Source organism: Helianthus annuus, chromosome 2 (assembly GCF_002127325.2).
Source record: "Helianthus annuus cultivar XRQ/B chromosome 2, HanXRQr2.0-SUNRISE, whole genome shotgun sequence".
Lineage (NCBI taxonomy): Eukaryota > Viridiplantae > Streptophyta > Magnoliopsida > Asterales > Asteraceae > Helianthus > Helianthus annuus.
The window spans coordinates 120,620,907-120,641,890 of record NC_035434.2 but is presented as its reverse complement, the minus strand read 5'-3'; the positions used below and the strand labels follow the sequence as shown (position 1 = coordinate 120,641,890).

General features: G+C 37.8%; 4 protein-coding genes across 5 annotated transcripts; 3 read left to right on the top strand and 1 right to left on the bottom strand.

Moving 5' to 3' along the window:
- Positions 1-246: 246 nt before the first annotated feature.
- Positions 247-3,895, top strand: LOC110895858 (G-type lectin S-receptor-like serine/threonine-protein kinase LECRK3). The gene is made up of 2 exons (XM_022143222.2): positions 247-503; positions 1,117-3,895. Exon 2 carries the CDS (start codon positions 1,387-1,389, stop codon positions 3,778-3,780), a length of 2,394 nt encoding a protein of 797 aa, XP_021998914.1. The 5' UTR covers positions 247-503; positions 1,117-1,386; the 3' UTR covers positions 3,781-3,895.
- Positions 3,896-3,901: 6 nt separating this feature from the next.
- On the top strand, positions 3,902-7,959 carry LOC110921894 (G-type lectin S-receptor-like serine/threonine-protein kinase LECRK3). The gene is made up of 3 exons (XM_022166218.2): positions 3,902-6,725; positions 6,815-7,168; positions 7,763-7,959. Coding segments are annotated over exons 1-3 (2,421 nt in total). The 5' UTR covers positions 3,902-4,659; the 3' UTR covers positions 7,764-7,959.
- A 3,257-nt stretch (positions 7,960-11,216) lies between these two features.
- On the top strand, positions 11,217-14,983 carry LOC110921901 (ERAD-associated E3 ubiquitin-protein ligase HRD1B). Its single transcript, XM_022166231.2, has 7 exons — positions 11,217-11,536; positions 12,580-13,125; positions 13,243-13,419; positions 13,523-13,672; positions 13,761-14,114; positions 14,195-14,429; positions 14,643-14,983. Exons 2-7 carry the CDS (start codon positions 12,593-12,595, stop codon positions 14,841-14,843), a joined length of 1,650 nt encoding a protein of 549 aa, XP_022021923.1. The 5' UTR covers positions 11,217-11,536; positions 12,580-12,592; the 3' UTR covers positions 14,844-14,983.
- A 378-nt stretch (positions 14,984-15,361) lies between these two features.
- LOC110921912 (NAC domain-containing protein 82) lies at positions 15,362-19,525 on the bottom strand. 2 transcript variants are annotated; one of them, XM_022166241.2, is made up of 5 exons: positions 19,370-19,525; positions 17,513-17,894; positions 16,472-16,749; positions 15,822-16,382; positions 15,362-15,747 (listed from the first exon to the last, which is right to left on the bottom strand). In XM_022166241.2, the coding sequence occupies exons 2-5, from the start codon at positions 17,667-17,669 to the stop codon at positions 15,541-15,543; spliced, it is 1,203 nt and encodes a 400-aa protein (XP_022021933.1). In that variant the 5' UTR covers positions 17,670-17,894; positions 19,370-19,525; the 3' UTR covers positions 15,362-15,540. The 2 variants fall into 2 exon arrangements, with proteins under 2 accessions (XP_022021933.1, XP_022021939.1); XM_022166247.2 differs by lacking the exon at positions 19,370-19,525 and adding an exon at positions 19,286-19,362.
- Positions 19,526-20,984: the final 1,459 nt, after the last annotated feature.

Genomic DNA, 20,984 nt, shown 5'->3' with positions numbered 1-20,984 from the left:
AGTGCCAAGCCAAACTCTAATGCCCGGTTAAGACAACATAGTCTTGGCCAGAGTAGGGTGATGGACCTGCCTATATGATGGATGCGATATCTATCGTCTGTTGTAGAAAGTCGCCGTTAAAAAAAAAGAAATTGTGTAGAACCCGTATGCTACCATAGTTTTCATAACATGATTGCAACAACATTAACTAACTTTAACCAAGTCGTTTGGTTAGTTAACATTTTCTGTTTAAGCATATGCTTGTTTGAACTAAATACAAAACAGCCCTTCTATTTTGTTTAGCCACAACAAAACCCTAGCTTGTGATATTACCCTGAAATCAGCATCACCAACGGTCTTCAGCAGCGACAATGTCAACAGAGGGTATGAGCCAACACCAAATCACAATATCCAAACCTAGAAATCAAATAAGCCGAGATCAAACGTGAAGTAGATGATCGTACGGTGAAGGAACGCGCCGGGGGGGGGGGGGGGGGGTCTTCACTGCTACAGAAACGCACACAGTAAGTTCAAAACCTTTTATTGATTAAATTTCCGATCTAGTTAGATTTAGATGATCATATTTTAACAACAATCTAATGAGGGGAACAAAGAAGGATCAAATGGAAGACAATGTTATATGTGAAGTGAATATAGGTATCTGAACACTGTCTCTTTTTCTGCAAGTTTGTTATTGAATTTACATGCCATAGTAATAAATATATATGTCTTACATGTTGAGTGTATATATTGTATCTGTTTTGTTTATATCAGACCTAATTTGGTACTTTGGTTCGTCATGTATAAAGTTTATGTTACAATGCTAAGCCATATTGTGTGGAGGATGCGAATCTCTTACTTATTTTAACTTTTAGTTTATGTTTCTGCATAACTGTGACTAGTGGTAGACAATAGACATGAGAGGAAAAGGCAGAATAGCACATGGCATGTAGTTGCTGTTCCTTATTGTGGCTACAATAAATAAAAGGTTTCGTGGTGCACAGATTAAGCACATATTGGTTCTATTAGAAGACTTGGTTCTATTAGAAGACTTAAGGAGACGTTTTGTTACTTTCATCTCCATGAGTCTTACATTTTTTTTTCCACATGCATTCTGATTGGGTTCCACTTTGGTAGTGATAGCATCTGGTGGGGGGATCGAAGAAGCTGAACAAAGGGGTTGACAAGTCAAAGTACAAAAATCGATCGTAAATACTGTGGTCCTTATACAGCCTGGCCCGCTGGAGGAATAGGAACAATATTCTATGTAGGTAGGGTGTGTGTGATGATTTGTAGATGAAAACGGAAGGCTTAAATTAATTAGTTTGGCAGGCTGATTCAACCAGTTAGATATCCACTCTTCTCCAGACTCCAGCATAAACATCATCTCACGCTAACCTCTCTAGCATGGCCTTGGTGTTAGTTATCTTCTTAAAGTTGTTCTTCCTTCTAGTTACAGAAGGATCTCTGATTAATGAGTCAGTCTCCTCTAATATCAGCTTAGGTTCCTCATTGAACACAGACACAAATCGTTCATGGCTCTCACCTTCCGGACTTTTTGCATTTGGTTTCTACCAGCAAGATGGCGGTTTTGCAGTCGGGATATGGCTGACAACCAAACCAGATATCACAGTTGTTTGGACCGCAAACCGTGATGACCCACCTCTCTCCTCAAACAGTACCATTAAGCTCACTGGTGATGGTCGGTTGCTTCTGTTCACTACTTATGGTGAGCAAAAGTCCATCACAAATACGTACTCGGAGTTGGAAGCGGCAACCTCAGCTTCGATGTTTGATTCTGGTAATTTTGTACTCTATAATCACTCCGAGGTCATATGGCAAAGCTTTGATTACCCGTCTGATACAATACTAGGAGGGCAAACACTTACTCCAGGGGGTCTCCTAGTCTCTAGTGTATCAGCTTCACATCACTCGAGTGGGAGTTTTGTACTGGAAATGCAGACTGATGGAAACCTTGTGGCTTGCCCTCGAAACAGTCCCAGGGGGCCTAGTGACGCATACTGGGTCGGTGGAATGTTTGGACTGCTCTACAGTGCATTGATTCTCAACCTTAATGGCTCTCTGTGCACAATGAATGGAGAGACACAAAAGCTCATAAATCCATCTTCGAGACCAGAGTTGAGAAAGGATGAGACAGTAGTCTTTCGTGCCACTCTTAATTCACAAGGTAACTTTGTTCTGTATTCTCACAGATTCAGAAATCTCTTTACTAACTCGACTGGTATGATGGAATGGGAAGCGTTACGGGACCCATGTAAGGTCAAAGGCATTTGTGGTGCTAATAGCTACTGTTATACCACTGCCGGCAAGGCTGAGTGTCGATGTTTTCCTGGTTTCTTATTTTTTAACAGTTCTAGAAACGGGAAGTCCCTTGGCTGTTACAGGAATTTCACTGAAGAAACCTGCAGTCAAGGAGGGCTACAACTTTCCCACAATATTACTGCCTTGGACAATATGAAGGCCGAGGTCTTCCCTTACTCTGTGTTGAATCTTAGCAAGGAAGCTTGTATTAATGTTTGCCTTGATGATTGCAACTGTTGGGTAGGCTTGTATGCAAATGATAGTTGCATGTTACTCAAGGTCCCAGTTATTTATTCAGTGCTTGATAAGAGTATATTAGCTACAGTCTTCATCAAAACTAGTTTCCCGAAAGCCAAACACCAGCTACACAAACCGTTACCTGCCTTAAAAAGCCCAGAACAAGGTGCTTTGGCTGAAAGGAGAAAACTTGTTTCCATTTTAGCCATAACACTTGGCTTCTTTGCTCTTATGTGTACACTGATGGCCTTCTCTAGTTTCTTTTACTACAGAGTGCGTGCTCATAGGTACCAACGTATGTCCCAAAATGTTGATTTTGGGTTGACAAATGATCATTTTACTCTCCGATCATTCTCGTTCGAGGAGCTTCACAAAGCCACAGATGGATTTAAGGAAGTGATAGGAAGAAACTCTATTGGTGGAGAGGTCTACAAAGGGTTTATTTCTGAGGGCAAGAAAGCAGTTGCTGTGAAAAGACTGCACACGAGGATGCTTGAAGGAGACAGAGGGTTCCGGGCAGAAATTACTGCTATCGCGCAAACTCATCACCGGAACTTGGTTCGCTTACTTGGTTTCTGCATTCATGGAGCTGCAAAGCTACTTGTTTACGAGTTTATGAGCAATGGGTCACTGGCAGATCTTCTTCTTAAGCCGGAAACACTACCTGGCTGGAAAGAACGTGTCAGCCTGGCACTCGATGTGGCGAGAGGAATCTTGTATCTTCATCAAGAGTGTGAAACTCGTATAATACATTGCAATATAAAGCCTCATAATATTCTTTTTGATGAATCTTCGACTGCTAAGATCTCTGATTTTGGGTTATCAAAGTTGTTGAGGCAAGATCAGAGTGGAACCCTCACTGGTGTTAGGGGAACAAGAGGGTACATGGCACCTGAGTGGCACAAGAACACCTTAATATCTACCAAGGTGGATATTTACAGTTTTGGGGTTGTGCTGCTGGAGATTTTGTGTTGCACAGGTGATATGAAGATAGACATTTCATGTGAAGACAAAATTTCTTTTTTCACTTGGGTTTACCGTTGTTTCGTGGTCATGGAGTTAAAGAGTCTGGTTGGAGATGAAGAAGTAGATATTCACATGTTTGAGAAAATGGTGAAAGTTGGACTTCTTTGCATTCAAGATGATCCAGAGGCAAGGCCTTCAATCAAAGATGTTATCCTAATGTTAGAAGGAACAACTGATATACCAATCCCCCCATCACCAGTTCCTTCTTTGATTTAGCTTAAGTGTTATTATGTTATATTTTAAAATGTATTTGGAACATATCATGTAATCACAGAAAGCGTGCGAATTTATTTATATTATATATATTGAATGTGAGCAATACTTCTTGTTCCATCTAGTTGCAAAATCTTTGAACTAGTTTACGTTTAGGTTAGCCAAGCTATTGAAACCTTTGTTTTTGAGCTTTATGTATGTATCTTCTGGTAAAGCCTGTGTGAATATTTTATTCTAATCGTGACTGATTTGATGCTTGACTCGCCAAACAAATGAGCTCAAACACTAGCCAGCTAGTGTTCAACATGCTTGCAGGTCCACTTGTTAGTATGCCTATTATTGATTCTTTGAGTATTATACTGAGAGGTTTGGAAAAGTTGAAAAACAAAGACTTAAAGGATGACTTGTTATTCTTCAGTAGCCTTACATTATGCCCATCACCAGTTCTTTCTTTGATTTAGCTTGATTGTTATCGTTTTCAAATGTGTTTGAAACATAGCATGTAATCATAGAAAGCATGTGCATTTATATAGTATACATCGAACATCATCCATATTTCTAGCTTATGAGCTCATGTTTTGGTATACGTATGTATACCTTCTGGTAAAGCTTGTGTGACAATTAATTTTAATGGCGACTGAGTTGATGTTTGACTCGGCAAACAAATGAGCTCACTCAAACCATAGCCAGTGAGGGTCCAACATTCAGCATCATACTGACAGGTGAGAAAAAGTTAAAAAACAAAGACTTATTATTTTTCCGTAGACTTGGATTTGAATTTACTAGATTTATTATGAAAAAGGCTGAAAAACAGTTGTGGACAGTATAGACTGGTGTTGATTGACACTACTGCTCATTAAATTTTCCACAAATTGATGATAAATGCCCCAAGTCTTTACAACACACAATTTACTGATGATTTCTTTGGGGCATATCATGGCTTCATTACTATTACTGCTTGCCTTTTCCTTTCTTCAATTTATCCATACCAGGGTTGATGGTGCGTCCAGTCAATCTATAAGCTTGGGTCATTCAATTGTAGCTGGTGCACAATCAAGTGATGCATGGTATTCACAGTCTGAGCTGTTTGCATTCGGGTTTTATCCCCAAGGCACTGGGTATGTGGTTGCAATCTGGTTGGTGATCGATGAAGAAAATCCTGTTGTGTGGACTGCTTATCGAGATGATCCACCCGTTTCACCAAATAGCACACTAGAACTTACCCATAAAGGGGAATTGGTTTTATTCTCCGACGAACGTGTTATTAAGATCATTGCAGTCAATGTTTCCTATGCTGTGATGAATAACAGTGGAAATTTTGTACTGTACAATGATGATATGGGTGTAGTGTGGCAGAGTTTTGACTTTCCTACCGATTCCATGTTACAAGGCCAGAAGCTGTCTGCTGGGAGTGAATTGGTTTCAAGTGTCTCTAAAACCAATTACTCTAGTGGACGTTTTCGTATCAAGTTGCAGATGGATGACAATATTGTTATGTATCCAACAAACACAGATGACACAAGTATAAATGCTTACTGGGCTAGTGGCACCTATGACTTTGCATTCAATAACTCAAAGAACTACCTGTACCTTAACAATACCGGGTTACTGCTTATAAATGGAAGTAACTCACAAGTCAAGAGGCCTCTTTATACCGATAATCTTTATCCTGCCATACGCCGTGTGACACTTTGTGATGACGGAATATTTCGGCTATATTCTTACAATCACACTAACTCCACCCCTTCCACAGTATGGGAAGTGCCAGTTCAACGTTGTTATGTGAAGAACTTCTGTGGATTAAACAGCTATTGCACTATGAATGATGATCAGCCTTACTGTGTTTGCCTGCCAGGTTCTGATTATATAGATCTTACTCAGAAATCTAGTGGCTGCCAGAGGAATTTCACAAAAGCAACATGCATAAACGGGAAAGAAAACACGACAGATTACAAGATGGTCACCAAAGAGAAATTGATGTGGAGAAGCCATCCATACTATCAGGGCCTCACTGACAACAAAGAGGACTGCAGCAATACCTGTTTGGAGGATTGTGATTGTAATGCTGCTCTTTGGAAAGAAGATGAATCTTACTGTGAGAAACACAAGTACCCATTGCGGGATGTAAGAAGAGTTTATGCTGATGATGAGATATCTACGGCTTTCTTCAAGGTGGGCACGGTAAGCCTATATGGCCAAGCTAATGATTCCTTTAACTCTAGTTCAGTAGAGGTGCCACAAGGGGTGGTGAAGAAGACATGGGTTCTGATTCTTGTTATAACCATCGGGTTTTCCATCTATTCATGCATTTCCCTAAGTTTGTCTGGATTTTTCGTATTTAAAACCCGTCTTCTGAAGTACAAGAGACTGTTGGAAAGTAGAACTATGGGGTTGGCTGAAGACCTCATCCTAAGATCGTATACTTACAATGAGCTTCGAAAGGCAACTAATGGGTTCAAGCAAGAGTTAGGAAGGGGTTCATTCGGAACGGTCTATAAAGGGTGTATTTACAAGGGGAATAAAACGATAGCAGTGAAGAGACTTGAGAAGGTGGTAGATGAAGGCGAGAGAGAATTCCGAGCTGAAATGCAAGTGATTGGAAAAACCCATCACAGAAATCTAGTCCGGCTGCTCGGTTATTGTGCAGAAGGTAAATCCGAGAGGCTTCTTGTTTATGAGTACATGAGCAATGGAACCCTTGCTGACCGTCTGTTTAAATCAGAAAGGCTACCAGACTGGTCTGAGAGAGTGCAAATCGCGCTTGACGTTGCAAGAGGAATCCTTTACCTTCATGAAGAATGTGAATCACCCATCATTCATTGTGACATAAAGCCCCAAAACATTTTAATGGATGATTTCTGGACTGCTAAAATCTCTGACTTTGGAATGGCCAAACTACTCATGCCAGATCAATCTAAGACGTTCACAGATGCTCGAGGCACTAGAGGGTATGGTACTGCTAATTCTAAGATTCATGCTATCTAGTAGTTTATTGAAATTGATACACCATATGTTTTGTGTTGTGTTTGTGTCACAGGTACTTGGCACCTGAGTGGCAGAAAAACATCCCAATATCAGTGAAGGTTGATATTTTCAGCTATGGGATCGTGTTGCTTGAAATCATATGTTGCAGAAGGAACTTGGAAGTACATGTATCCAATACAGAAGAAATTGTGCTCTCTAATTGGGTTTACAAGTGCTTTGAAAGAGGGCAATTGGAGCTGCTTGTTACCAATGAAGAAGTGGAGAAGGAGAGTTTGGAGAGGCTTGTTAAAGTAGGACTTTGGTGCATCCAGGACGACCCTGCTCTCCGTCCCACTATGAAGTGTGTGGTGTTGATGTTAGAAGGGATCACAAACATTGCTACTCCTCCCTGTCCAACTTCCACATGGTAATTCTTGCTTTTTCTTTATAATGATTTCACTTTGTCCCTTTTAAAACCTTATCCAGGAAAGCGTCTAAAATCTTTAGAGCATTCTTACTCTCATCACACATATGAAAAACATGTCATGCCTTGTATGTCATGACTGTAGGCTATTCTTGTTTGAAAAAAAATATACAAAAAGAATCAAGGACGTGATAAAAGCACCGTCCTTAAGGACAATTCTTGGTTTTAAACATCGCGAGACGCTCTGAGGCGTTTAGCTCTCATACGCGAGGCTTTGCTCTATGAACAACCAAAAGAAGCATCTCTCGCGTCTCTCTGACATAGCATCCTTTTAATCAAGTAAACAATTCATATTTGCCCAAGTTTGACCCACATGTACAAGGGATAATTAGCCCTCACTGGTTATTGTTGATGTTTAAGGATAAGATCCTCCCAATACCTCCTTGATTCAATAAAAATGGTGAGAAACCATACTCCACCCACTTTTTCGGGTGCAAGTTTTTATTCAAAGATATTAGTTTGAATTCTTGGTTGCAAAAGTTCCATCCCTCTTCATTGTTAATAGATGATTTAACCATGCATCCTCCTTGTTTGCAGATTGGTCAAAGGCAGCCCAATTGTTCCAGTTGCTTGTATTTCAGACACTATAAATGGTTAATTTGGAGATCTTGATCACTTTAATATTGTTAAGAATTTGAGTTTTCCTAACTGCTGGAAAACATGTTGATTTGATTACCTGTTTTCATCTACTTATGACTCTTGGTCTGTAATTTGTACTTTGGCTTTTCATTGTCTCTCTGTTATCGTTACCAATTTAAGCATTAGGTGACTCGGGGCGGTACGTGATGGAGCTCCATAACGCGTTGAAGGATCACGCAACACCGGCGCCGGACCCATCCATCACGCGTTATAACAAAACGCGTTAAACGTACAACGCGTTGAAGTTTTGTTAACATTCTACATTTGTTCTGCATGGGGGTTGTATGTTTGACACCTGCATGTGGCATCTCTCTGCATGTTGACACGTGTGTTTCATGAAAGAGAAAGGTGGCGAAACATTTATTTATGTGAGGGTATTTGTTGGTTGGGGGGAAATTGTTGGGTGTGGTGGTGAGTGATGACCACCCCGCCTAAAAAAGGTTGTGAGTGATGGAAAAAATGGTTGATGACATGGCGGAATTTGATTAGTGCTTGTGAGTGATAGATTTTATCACTAGTTAACCACCCCGCCCGCTCTTATGGGGTTTGTTATACACCACAGTGATCTGGATGTCCAATGTGATATTACATTAGTGGATTTCCCAATGAAGGTTCTATAAATAAAATAAAAGCAACTTGGTTCTTTTTCACCTCACACCCAAAAGGTACTTTTTGGTGGCGTCATCACCATCCATGTTGGTGCCATGTCGCCTGAAGCCCCCACCTCCCTTTCACGCCCTACCCATCCTCCCCTTTGGTCGTTACCAAGATGATGCCCCACCTCTTCACGCCCTTCCATACCCTTGTTAATGCCACCGGTATATAGGAATTAAGGTCTGTAACAACGTGCACGATAACTAACGTATAGGAATTTTAAGCATTAAAGTGAAGCTAAAACCATAAGGCTAGGCGGTGTGGGAGTCGGCTTGCCCCCCCTCCCCCCCCCCCCCCCCCCCCCCCCCCCCGCGCTCGTCGTCTTGCGCATCCCCCCTCAGACGAATGAGACGCCCCACTAGAAGACAAAAAAAGTTACCGTTGGGCATGTGGACCGTTGCAAAAAAATATATATACATATTTAAATGCCTAAAATAAAAAGTAACGGCAAGTTATTCAAAAAACCCCAAAAACAATAATCTCTTTCAAAAGATAAAATGTTCCATCTGCTATGCTATCACGCCGACAAGTCATGTATCGCCAACATTATCAGTAATCTCTTTCAAAGCTTCCTTTTATCCTACCGTGTTTGTGTCGGCATTAAAGCTCGCTCGACGGAAATCGTATTCGTCTCTTCTAGATCTTAAGGTTTGTAAATGTTTTGTTATTATATTTTATGAGGTTATTGAATCGATAATCAACATATTATGTTGTATTTCACTGACCTTATGTTTATGGCATTTTGTTGTATTTAATTTAACGGTTATTGTATTTCACTGACCTTGTGTTTATGGCATTTTGTTGTATTTAATTTAAGGCGAACATTTCTTTCTTAGTGTTTGACTTGTATTATTGGTGATATTAGGCTAACACTTTGTGAATTACTAATGAATGTAGGTGAATCTGCTTCTAAAAGATAAAAAGGGAACCGAAATCCACTCAACCAGTGTGACACAACACACAAAGTGTTAAGTTGGGAGTGGTGGGAGTCAAAGTGATAGTTGGGAGTGGCAGCGACCAATACAAGAGTAATAAAGTCCAATAACCTTTAATTTAAAAATACGAATTATATATTTATATAGCATATTTAATGTATGTCTGGTTTATGATTCATTGTTCTGGACCTGTATTGCTAAAACAAACCATCGCAGTGGTGGAAAATGGTGGCAGTGATGGTTGATGATGGTGGAGAATTGATGAGAGATAGAGATAGGGGATGGATAGAGAAAAGGGGTAAAGAGAGAGGGCGGAGAGAAAGAGGGGTGTATATTGTAAATGTATGTAATTGATTTTTTAAATGTAATTTTGTTTTATGTAATAAAATATTTTAAATAAATGGGTAAAAAGACTAAAATACCTTTGTATTACTTGATTTAACGGAAAAAACTAATTGAGTTAGGGTTACAGGACATAACGTACAAGATTTGGAAACACTAAGTACAAAAATCATCAATTTTAAAAACAAAGGATACCAACTGAAATTAGGTATGAAATTAGGTATATAGATAAAGGACAAAACTTACAATTCACTCTACTATTTATTCCATATATATTCTTCATATTTTCTGTAAGTGGTTTTAAGTGGAAGAAAAATAAAATGTAATTAAAAAATGTAAGTATCATCTAATTGGACTAGTGGAGTCGGAGATTTCTCTTAAAAAGCAGTTTTTCTAATCCTCATGAATAAAAGTACAGTTTGCTTACAGCTCCCCTATACCCTACTAATAGCTTTGTTAAATACGACATTTTGTTGGGTATGACTATTGTTGTATTTAATTGAATATGAATAAATACAAGGAATGTAAAGTTGGAGATTTTTTTAAGATGGATAACTCTTTAGGTCACACGGTGTGGGATAACGCCTAACTCTAGGGGTGTTCAGAATTCGTTTCGAATTCGAAAAATTTGAAATTCGATTAAATTTGATTCAATTATCAAGAATTCGTTTCGATTATAAGAATTCGAATTCGATTCAATTCGAGCCAAGTAAATCGAATACGAATTTATAATTTCAAATTTGATTCGATTCGAAATTCAAATAAAAATTATACATTTTTATTTTTATATATAATACATATATAACTTTTATTGGGCTATGCTATAAATTATTTTCAAAAATTATTTCAAGTATAAAGATTACCGGTTACCAAACCCACTACATGACTCATAACTAAACCTAAGTAACAAATCTATCAATAGATTTCTAACCCTAAAAATATTAACTTGTAATGTGGAGTGGTTATTTCCGACTTCTTGTTTTGAGTTTTAGACTTGTGGTGCTTTATTTAGAACTTTTGAATTTGATATAGTGCTTTATGGCTGCTTTAAAATTTATGTTTCATTTTGATAGTTTTTACATGTTTTAAAAGAATCTGAATCAAATCGAATTTATTCGAATTTGAATTGGGTTTTTTATTCGAATACGAATTCGAATCGAATTCGGTATGTTTTAATTGAATACGAATCGAATTCGAATTCAAGGGAAATTAAAAATTATTTGAATAATTCGAAAATTTGATATTCGATTCGATAAACACTCCTACCCAACATCGCCCCTCCTCCACCAAAACAAGGCGCTATGCAAGCCCTCACCACCCCTTAGAACGTTAAGTGTTGATTTTGATGAAGCCATTGTTGTCTTAAAACCTAGATAGGTGTTAATGTGACGTGATAAAACCGCAGACACCAAATGTAGGATAAACGTGAGTTTTAGCCGAAGATGAACCGCTAGCAGGTTAATTTGGTTCTCCAAATGATCCTTGGCACGTCAGCAAGAGAAGCCAAGTCGAATGTTACACGTGGGGATGTACATTTGGTCAAAATCCGGAGCGGTGACGAAATTATATTTCTGTCTTGTTTCACTTCACCCCGATTTTCATCACTTTCACCCCACCTCTGCTAACCCCTCCCTATTCGCTCATTCATCTTCCAACTCCAATGATTTGAGATACGATCAATCTTTTATCAAATTTTGCTCCCACAATTACATAAGTCACATCATCAGGAGTTTCTTATCAGGTACATCGAGATTCTTTTCAACTTCACACTCGTTTTTCACCATATTAGGGTTTTCTACGATCCTACGTTTTCGATTCTTCTTATCAATTGTAATCCCTAAACACTGTTAATTGTGATTTCTAGGGTTTAATTATTATTGTCTTTTTATATCATAGTGTTTTCTTAGGTTTTAGCCTGTTTTACCTTTACTCTGATATTTGAGAACAATGCTCTGGAAATTTATTTCATGCTACTTTATGTGATTTCTGTTCATTCTCATGTGGATATGTTTTTTGAAGAATCTTTGGTAGATCTTCAGCACTTGGTTACTGTCCGGTTTATATGTGGTTTACTAAGTTTATCATTAGAAGTTTTATATATGGTTAGGTAGCTTAATTAGAGAGCACGTTTTATGTTAAGTATACATGTGCAGCGGGCAAAAGTGAAAGTGCACTAATTTTAACGTTATTTTACTAATTTCGTGAAAATAACGTTAAAAGAGGGGGATGGTTAATCATGCATCATGTGGTGGCGTCGATAGCCGGAAGACAAGGGGGTGCATGCACTAATCGGCAGTTGTCTCAATTGCTGAGTGTTATGTGCCTTATGTCCCAGGCTTGATGCAAAACTACTATCGAGTCGGGGGTCTCAGTGGAAGCAACCTCTCTATTCCTACAGGGTAAAGGTAAGGCTGGCTACATCGTACCCTCCTCTCCTCAGACCCTACCTTAGCTTTGCTATTGGTGCGATTTACTGAGTATGATGATGATGATGATGATGATGATGATGATGTTTTATGTTTAGTATAAGTAGAGTTACTAAGGCTATTCTAATCTGTGAGGTTTTCGTTCTTAATAATATTTAAAGAGTTGGTGGTCGATGGATTCCAAAGTCCCGTGTGTCCTTATTCATTTCATCATATACGGTTGTGTGTGTTTTCATCAATATCTGGGCCAACAAAATTTTGTTGAACCATGGGTGTTAGCTAAATAGAATACGAGTTTCTTTATCATGCTAGCTATTCTTTTTAGGGTAAGCTAATTTACTATGCTGTGATGTGACAGTGCATACCGCAAAATGATGAGACTTCAGACATATGCTGGACTGAGTGTGTTTGCCACACTAGCGGTTATCTATCATGCATTTAGCAGTAGAGGACAGTTCTACCCAGCAACAGTTTATTTATCTACTTCCAAAGTCTGTTTAGTGCTCCTTTTAAACATGGGTTTGGTGATCATGTGCATTATGTGGCAGCTGACAAAAAAGGTATTTCTTGGTTCGCTTAGAGAAGCGGAGGTCGAGAGATTAAACGAGCAATCATGGCGAGAAGTTATGGAAATCCTTTTTGCTATAACTATATTCCGACAAGACTTTTCTGTTATGTTTCTTGCTATGGTTACCGCTCTATTACTCATCAAGTCTTTGCATTGGTTGGCTCAAAAGAGAGTTGAATACATCGAAACAACTCCAACTGTACCGATGTTGTCTCATGTACGGATTGTTTCTTTCATGGGATTCCTTCTCCTTGTGGACTGTCTATTTTTGTATAACTCAGTAAAGTACTTGATACAAACACGCCAAGCTTCGGTTTCTCTTTTCTTTTCATTCGAGTAAGTTTTTAAATCCTTACGCCTTTTAATGCTATTATTTTTGTCTTTTAGAACTTTTCGTTTAACATTCTTCATAGTCACTGATTTTGAATGTTTAATAACATTTGTCATTTTCAGATACATGATATTAGCTACAACTACAATGTCGACTTTTGTCAAATACGTTTTCTATGTGAGTGATATGCTTATGGAAGGGCAGTGGGAAAGAAAAGCTGTGTACACATTCTATCTGGAGCTTATTCGCGACTTGCTACACTTGTCTATGTATCTCTGCTTTTTCCTCGTAATCTTTGTGTAAGTACTTTAGTTTCATACACATGAAGCCTGCACGCATGTGTGTGTGTGTAATTCTGATTACATAAAATCATAACTTTTATTTACACTTTGGTTTCTCCAGGAACTATGGTGTGCCTCTTCACTTGATCCGGGAGCTGTATGAGACATTCAGAAACTTCAAGCTGCGAATTGCTGATTACATCCGTTATCGAAAGATCACATCAAATATGAATGACCGGTTCCCAGATGCAACACCAGAAGAGTTGAATGAGTTAGTTTATTATTATTAGATTTAGAATGCTTTCTTGTCCAACATGCGTATCTGGCATCCTTATCATATCTATTTTTATTATATGCAGAAGCGATGCAACCTGCATTATCTGTAGAGAGGAAATGACTACAGCAAAAAGATTAGTATGTGGGCATCTATTTCATGTGCACTGCCTTAGGTCATGGTTAGAGAGACAACATACATGCCCCACTTGCAGAGCACTTGTTATACCAAATGAGGGTGCGACAAGTTCATCACGTTCACGAGCAGGAGCTCATCGTCAAGGAGCAAATTCAGCAAATACATCGACTCAAGATCGATCTGGTGATGGTGCTGGAAACGGAAATATTAGCCAGCATCAAAAGAGGGTCCAAGCTGCAGCAGCTGCTGCTTCTATATATCAAAAATCATTTGTTTATCCTTCTCCAAGTTCTTTAACATGGTATTTAATTCATGTTTAAATCAGTTTTAGTATATCCATATTATCATTGTTAGAATTTATGTGATGCATGTTATGTGCAGGTCATCTGGATATGCTTTACTTCCAAACAAATCCACACCTGGAACAAATACTAACAGTGGGGAACATGGGATTTCAATCCCGAACAATCCTGCAAACTTTCCATCTTCTCAGTACCCACAAACCGGTTTCACACTAGTTCATGCAAGTCCCAAACCCGAGGATGGACGGGGCACCAATGTCCAGGTGCCAGTGAAACTGGAAGCCGAGAAAAAAATGAATCAGGATCAGATTAAGGTAATAATTGTAACTTGATATCGCCTGAAATTTTATTCTCTAGAATGTGTTGATTGTTCTTGTTTGTCCCTTAACCTGCATTTATTGCAATTTAAAAACATCTTTTTGGGTCAATCCCATCTATATATGATCTTATTGTTAAGGCACTCTTTAACCGATTGGTTCTGGAGTTGGATAATGGCACAAGTTTAAACTTTAAACTCCTTTGAATAGGTTTTTCAAGAGAAAAGCTCAGTTGCAGAAAGCAGTGGCAGCAGCAGCAGCAGCAACGGTAGCTGGGAGGCGGATCTGCCTATGACTAATTCGAATAGTAAAGGGAAGGCAGTGTCATCATCTTTATCAGTTTCGGGTGTTGACCAAAGTCAACATGGGATTGACGATAACCGAGTTGATGTCAACAATTCACCATTGTAGATTTTGTTTGTATGTAGGGCCACTTTGTTTTGAATACACCAAATTAAGTTGCATAATACCCTTGATAATTTTAAAGTATAATGGCCATGATAATGCAGACAATGTGACGTTTTCAAGTCTGGAAAATTCATTAACGTAAAGAAGCCAGATATTTAATTATTTATTCCTTTGTTACAATCTGTGTTTAGCGTAACCCGAACATAAAATGCCAAAGACGCTGAAACAACATCAACAAGAAGGTAATATGTTTATGAGATGGTAAAACGACCACATGCTGTTCAAATGTTCAATACCGAAACTGCTCATATGTAAACAAGTTAATGTGACTTGTTCACTAAAATAGATTGTTTGAACTTTGAAGTCATGTTATGAATTGTGAAGCTTCGATTTTCATATTTGGAACGTGGTAAGCTTCTAAAGAAGACATGCATTGCGCTGCTCTTAGCAAGCATAACTGAAAGCATTAATTGGACCCAACAGACTTTTCTTGGTTGCTTAATTATTCAGAAACATATATGTAACAGCCAAATATCAAAACATTATGCATTAACCATTATTACAAACACAAATGTAATAATACTATCTTTTCGTTTTAAAAATACAAAATACACACCCAACACAGTTAAGATCCTGTAAATAAGACCAAACATTGACCACCAGATCCATCACAGAGAGAATACGGTTGAGGCAGTAGTTTTCATGACTTGGAGGTTTCGTCATCAACGTAAAACTTTGCCAGACCAAGATCATCATCAGCTCCTTGGAGTTCGTCAACCATGTCAACAAGTACGTACTCAGCTTCATCAGTCTTGGTACTAGTAGCCTTTCCATTGTAATCCTCCAGATCAATCAAATTCACCAAGTCACCATAAATACTATCATATTCCTCAGCGTTAGCAGCCCCCTGTACACGAACACTAGATCAATAAATATGCAAATATGACTTGTCTATTTCAACAAAGAAACAAAATCACATACCTCAGGCACCTCCATAATCATGTCAAAGTCATCTAAACATATCATGTCATCATTAGCAGGCATCTCATTGGTAGGCAACATGACACTAGAGGAACCTGGTTCAGTAGCTGGATCTTTCAGTTTGTAATTCAGAGAGTTTATAGGCTCGTTCGTGACAATAGATGAACCTGGTCCAGTCACGTTCGTTGTAGCTAGACCTTTCTGCTTGTCATTCAGTGTGCTTATAGACTCGTTTGCAGAACATGTGACAACAAGGGTTCCTGGTTCAGTCATGTCCGTTGTAGCTGGACCTTTCTGCTTATAATTCATCATGTTTGTAGGCTCATTTTCAGAAAACGTGACAATAGATGAACCTGGTTGAGTCATGACCGTTGTAGCTGGACCCTTTTGTTTATCATCCCTTATAATGGAAGCATCAACTAGACCAACAATTGCTTGAGAATCAATGCTGTTGACCAGATCATCATTCCACTCGTCTTCATTGAACGGTGCACCGTACTGTGCACCATTTTTTGGCCCCGCACCACTTTTCTCAAATAACCTACATAGCACATATGTATCCTGAAATCCAGAGATCAACAGTTAGTGTTATGAACTTATGATGATATTCTTATTGCCAAATAAAAAAACTGAAGCATAGAAAGTAGTACCTGAACAACTCCTGCATTAGCCAATTGCTCATCGGCCATTCTATACTCATGCACTACCCAATTTGTTCTTTCGCAGTCTTTTGCACGACCTAGATGAAAAACCAGTGTCTTGATTGTTGCAACGGTTCTTCCTCTATATTCAACGTATCTATCTTTCCCAGTAGCTTTCCAGAACCCAGTTTCAGTGGCACGATTGGCTCTACTACCAGTTGAATACCTTTTTGATTTGGGGCAGAAAAAGTACCATTCTAAGTCTCCGTTTTTCAAAGCCGATTTATCTAAAGAATGCAACGTAATAATCCGTTAGGATCTTTTACAATAATAAAACATGATTTTACTAGGAAGTTCAAACCTTCACATAATATTACTTTTTAGTCTTCGAACATAACTAAAAGGATACATTTTTATTGTAATCATATTTAAGCTTTTATTATGTTTAATCAAACATCCAAAGACAGTTTACTACTAAATGATCATCGCCTCATGTGATGATCATCTTAAACAGGTTCCTTCTACTCCAAAAAATATATATAGATGCATACACACTTATGTATATACGGGTGTGCTCATGTCATAACTATGTTATGTTAAGAACCGCATAAGCACGTGCATATAGCACTTCAATGAAAGCGTAAATTTTAAAGAAAAAACATTAATTTGATTATTCAGCATTCTCAGAACATATAACCACCCAAACAAAGAGTTCAGACAAAAACAATGTAGACAGGACATATGATGTATCTATTTGATTTAAAAAAATTAACGAGTGTCACACTGATTTAGATTAAAGTAATGAATATAGACCATAGTAAACTAGCAAGCATCATAAGAAGCAATAGAAGAACTCCAATATAACAGAACTTATTTCACTAAAAAGAATAAGATAAAAAAAAGATTATAATTTATCTGTCCATATGTCTTGTCTTGGCGTTTTCAGAGACTCGTAATATTTGTGACATTTTTTTCTAAATGTCAGGCACTTATTGTTGTAAACTATAAGTCTATGCAAGCAGTACTTTTTATATCTGGAAATATATATACCTGGAAGATCTGACGGACAATAATCATATATGTTGACCTCTGCAACAACGTCGGAAGCGATTTCCTTCCCCAATAACTTCCTCTTGAGGAAGTACATGACGATTTCTTCATCAGTAGGATTAAAGCGAAACCCCGGAACGAGAGATTTTCTTGCCATGAAAAAACTAATCAAATGCCCAGCAATCAATACTTTATCAAAACCAATAATAATCTTGTGTAAATAACTAATAGCTGACAAACAAAACAAAATTCCTAATTGATATCAGGTCCAGTGGCGGAAAATTATCCACCCAGAGCTCCCCAGCTTCCCCTGGTTCATCAAGTGCGCATGGAAAATTAACCACACGTATGCGCAGTAGGTGTCAAAAGACATTTGTGTCCCCTGTAGATTGTCAAAATTAATCATCTCAATCAAAAAAAAAAAAAAAAAAAAAAAAAAAAAAACTGAGAGAGGGCCCACATATGGCTACAAGCCTACAATCACTCAGTTTAGATGCAGACATTTGACCAGGATTAGCAAACATAAAGAACTTTTGGTCCAAATAAAATCCAATCATGAATACAACAAGTAGAAATTTAACCACTACATCAAAATATTCTACATAAAGTACAAGAGATCATGCAAAATTGCAAACACACACAGAATAAATGTCAAATTTCATATTGTGCTTGACCTTAAGAAAGTTCTAAGAATAATAATAACCTTCATAAATGTACAACAAATCATATACAAGATTGGTGTTCAATTTGCAAAAAAAAAAAAAAAAAAAAAACAAACAAAAGTTCTGTTTTAATTAATCCGCTAAGAGACCCGTAAGGATACAACAACCACTCAGCTTAGATGCAGACAGTTGACCATAATTAACAAACATAAAGAACTTTTGGTCCACTTAAAAATCCCATCATGAATACAACAAGTACAGTTTTTATTCACTTCAAACCACATCAAAAATATTCTACACAAAGTACAACACATCATGCAAACAACACATATGGAATAAATGTCAAATTTCAAAAAGTTCTAATCATAATAACAACCTTCATAAAAGGTACAACAAATTATAAACAACAAGATCCATGCTAAATTTGCAACAAAACCACAAAAAGTTTTAAATTTTAAATTAATCCCCTAACCTTCTTAGTAATAATTTAATAACAGACACTACAAATTATTCTACATAAAGTAGAACAGTTCATGCAAACAAACACATGGAATAAATGTCTAACTTACTTAATAATAATAACCTTCATAAAAGGTACAACAAATCATAAACAATAAGATCTGTACCATACTAAATCTGAACCAACAATTAATCCCCTAAAAGTTTTGTTTTCAAGATTGTTTTAATTAATCCCCTAAGCTTCTTAATAACCATACTAAATCTGAACCAACAATTAGCACCTTTTACCGAACAGATACCAGCTAAACAGAATCCGTACCGGACAGAACAGAATCCGTATCGTATCCTACCGTACGATATGTTATTCGGTTTATATTTTTACTCGTTTTCGGTTTATATGTCACGTACTAATCTTAAATTACATAAATTACGCAAGTAATCATCCGATGGTGTAAATTTACAAATACAAAATCCGAATTGGTTAGAAAACACAATCTAGTACCAAAAGTCAACGCGTACATCAATCTTGGAACAGATTAACACACAAGATCGGAAGAAAAGCCCTAGATACGTAAGGGTTTTTAGTTGAAGATGAAATTAGTAAGTAAAAACGAACAAGAAACAGTGAAACGAGAGATACGATTGATCTTACCCATATGACAGAAGTAAATAACCATCATTGTAAAGAATGAGAGGGTTGATATATAAAGAAAACAAAGAAAGATTGATGGCTTACCCGGGAAGGATAGAGAGAGAGAGATGGAGGGAGAAATTGTGATGAAGCAGTGATGTGAAAGTGATGCTGTTTGTTTGTTATCTGGGTATTATTTTTGAGCTTTTAAGCGTGGGAATGAAAGTATGAAGCTATATCCGGACCGGCCCGGCCCAATCCAACTATTAACTACACAAAGATAATACTTTTTGAAGATTATGTGTCGTTTGACCCGGTCTAAGTTTAAAAAAGCTTAGTGTTTACGTTTTGTGGTTTTTCTAGATGGTTCGTGGTTTTTCTGGATGCTATATCCATGAAACTTTTATATTTTAGTATAGTGTATGTGTGATGTGGTGGGAGTGTGTCACAGCCCCAGACTCCACTCTAGAGTGGGAGTCGCGAACCAGTCAGATGGTATCGGTGTTTATTAAGTTGGTAACAGAAATTTTCATCAGGATCGTAGTTAGGAAATATTTTTATTAGAGTTAAACACTAAAATGGTTGAAATAAATAAATGGGATAAAACCCAAGTTTTTCTGATAATATATTTATAGATAACAAGTGGGACAAAACCCGATTTTCATTTGTAATATATTTATAGGGAATAACCCTAATTATTGAAAACAATTCTCCTTTTTAATTATGTAACTTTTATGGCCACTTTTCTAAGCCTTCAGTGCTCTCCAGCTGACTTTTATTAACTTCACACTAAGTTACCTGAAACATGTGTTTAAAAGATTTTATCAGCAAGAAATATTGGTGAGTGCATCCCAGTTTAATCAAAACAAGTTTTATCATTTTACAGGATTGAGGGCAACCCACAATTACATTTGTTTACATCTACTTTAATTACCAACCACGGTATCGTCAATCCTGACTTGTGGTCATGCTACTACTCACAGTGTAGTAACAAGTTATATATACAAAACCCCAATATACTGACGATAATTGTAGAATACAAATACTCAATCACTGTTAGTTATACTATAAAATAATTGAAGTTTTATAAAACAGTTTTTGAAAAGCAGATGTACTCACTTTTTGTAGATTTAGGTATTTCTACCGGCTTCCTGGTAATATTATAGCTTCCTGATATTTTCCGTGGTTATTATTTATTAAAATTAAACAATGCACATGTGTTAGTAAAATAACTCAATTTACATTAGCTATACCCCCGAGACAGAACTCCAACGATTGAGTCAGGCAGAGCCTTGACATGTGTTACGGAGCTCTAGATCAATCGGGCAGAGTAACTAATACCTAACCGGGGGTTATAATACTTACAACGAGGCAGAGCTTCGCTTATTAGGGGGCGGGGGTATTTGACTACAATTTCCGCCTACAGGAATTGAGAGGAAAGAAAGAAAATTGAACGAGAACAAATGGCCACTGAACGTCCAATTTATAGGCTGATCGTAGGCAGGTCGCGCCCCGCGACGTCCTTCTCTTTATCTATCGCGAGGGACGTATGGCGGTTTTAGGGTTTTCTGAGTCATGGTGTGGTCTCGACACGTGTCCTGACACGTGGCTCGTTTGTGTGCCCGGCAAGGATTGGGCCTCGCGCCCCGCGAAGCATTTAGCTAACTGGGTCGCGGCCCGCGAGCAACCCAGGTTTCTTGTTTTATTTGTTATTTATTAA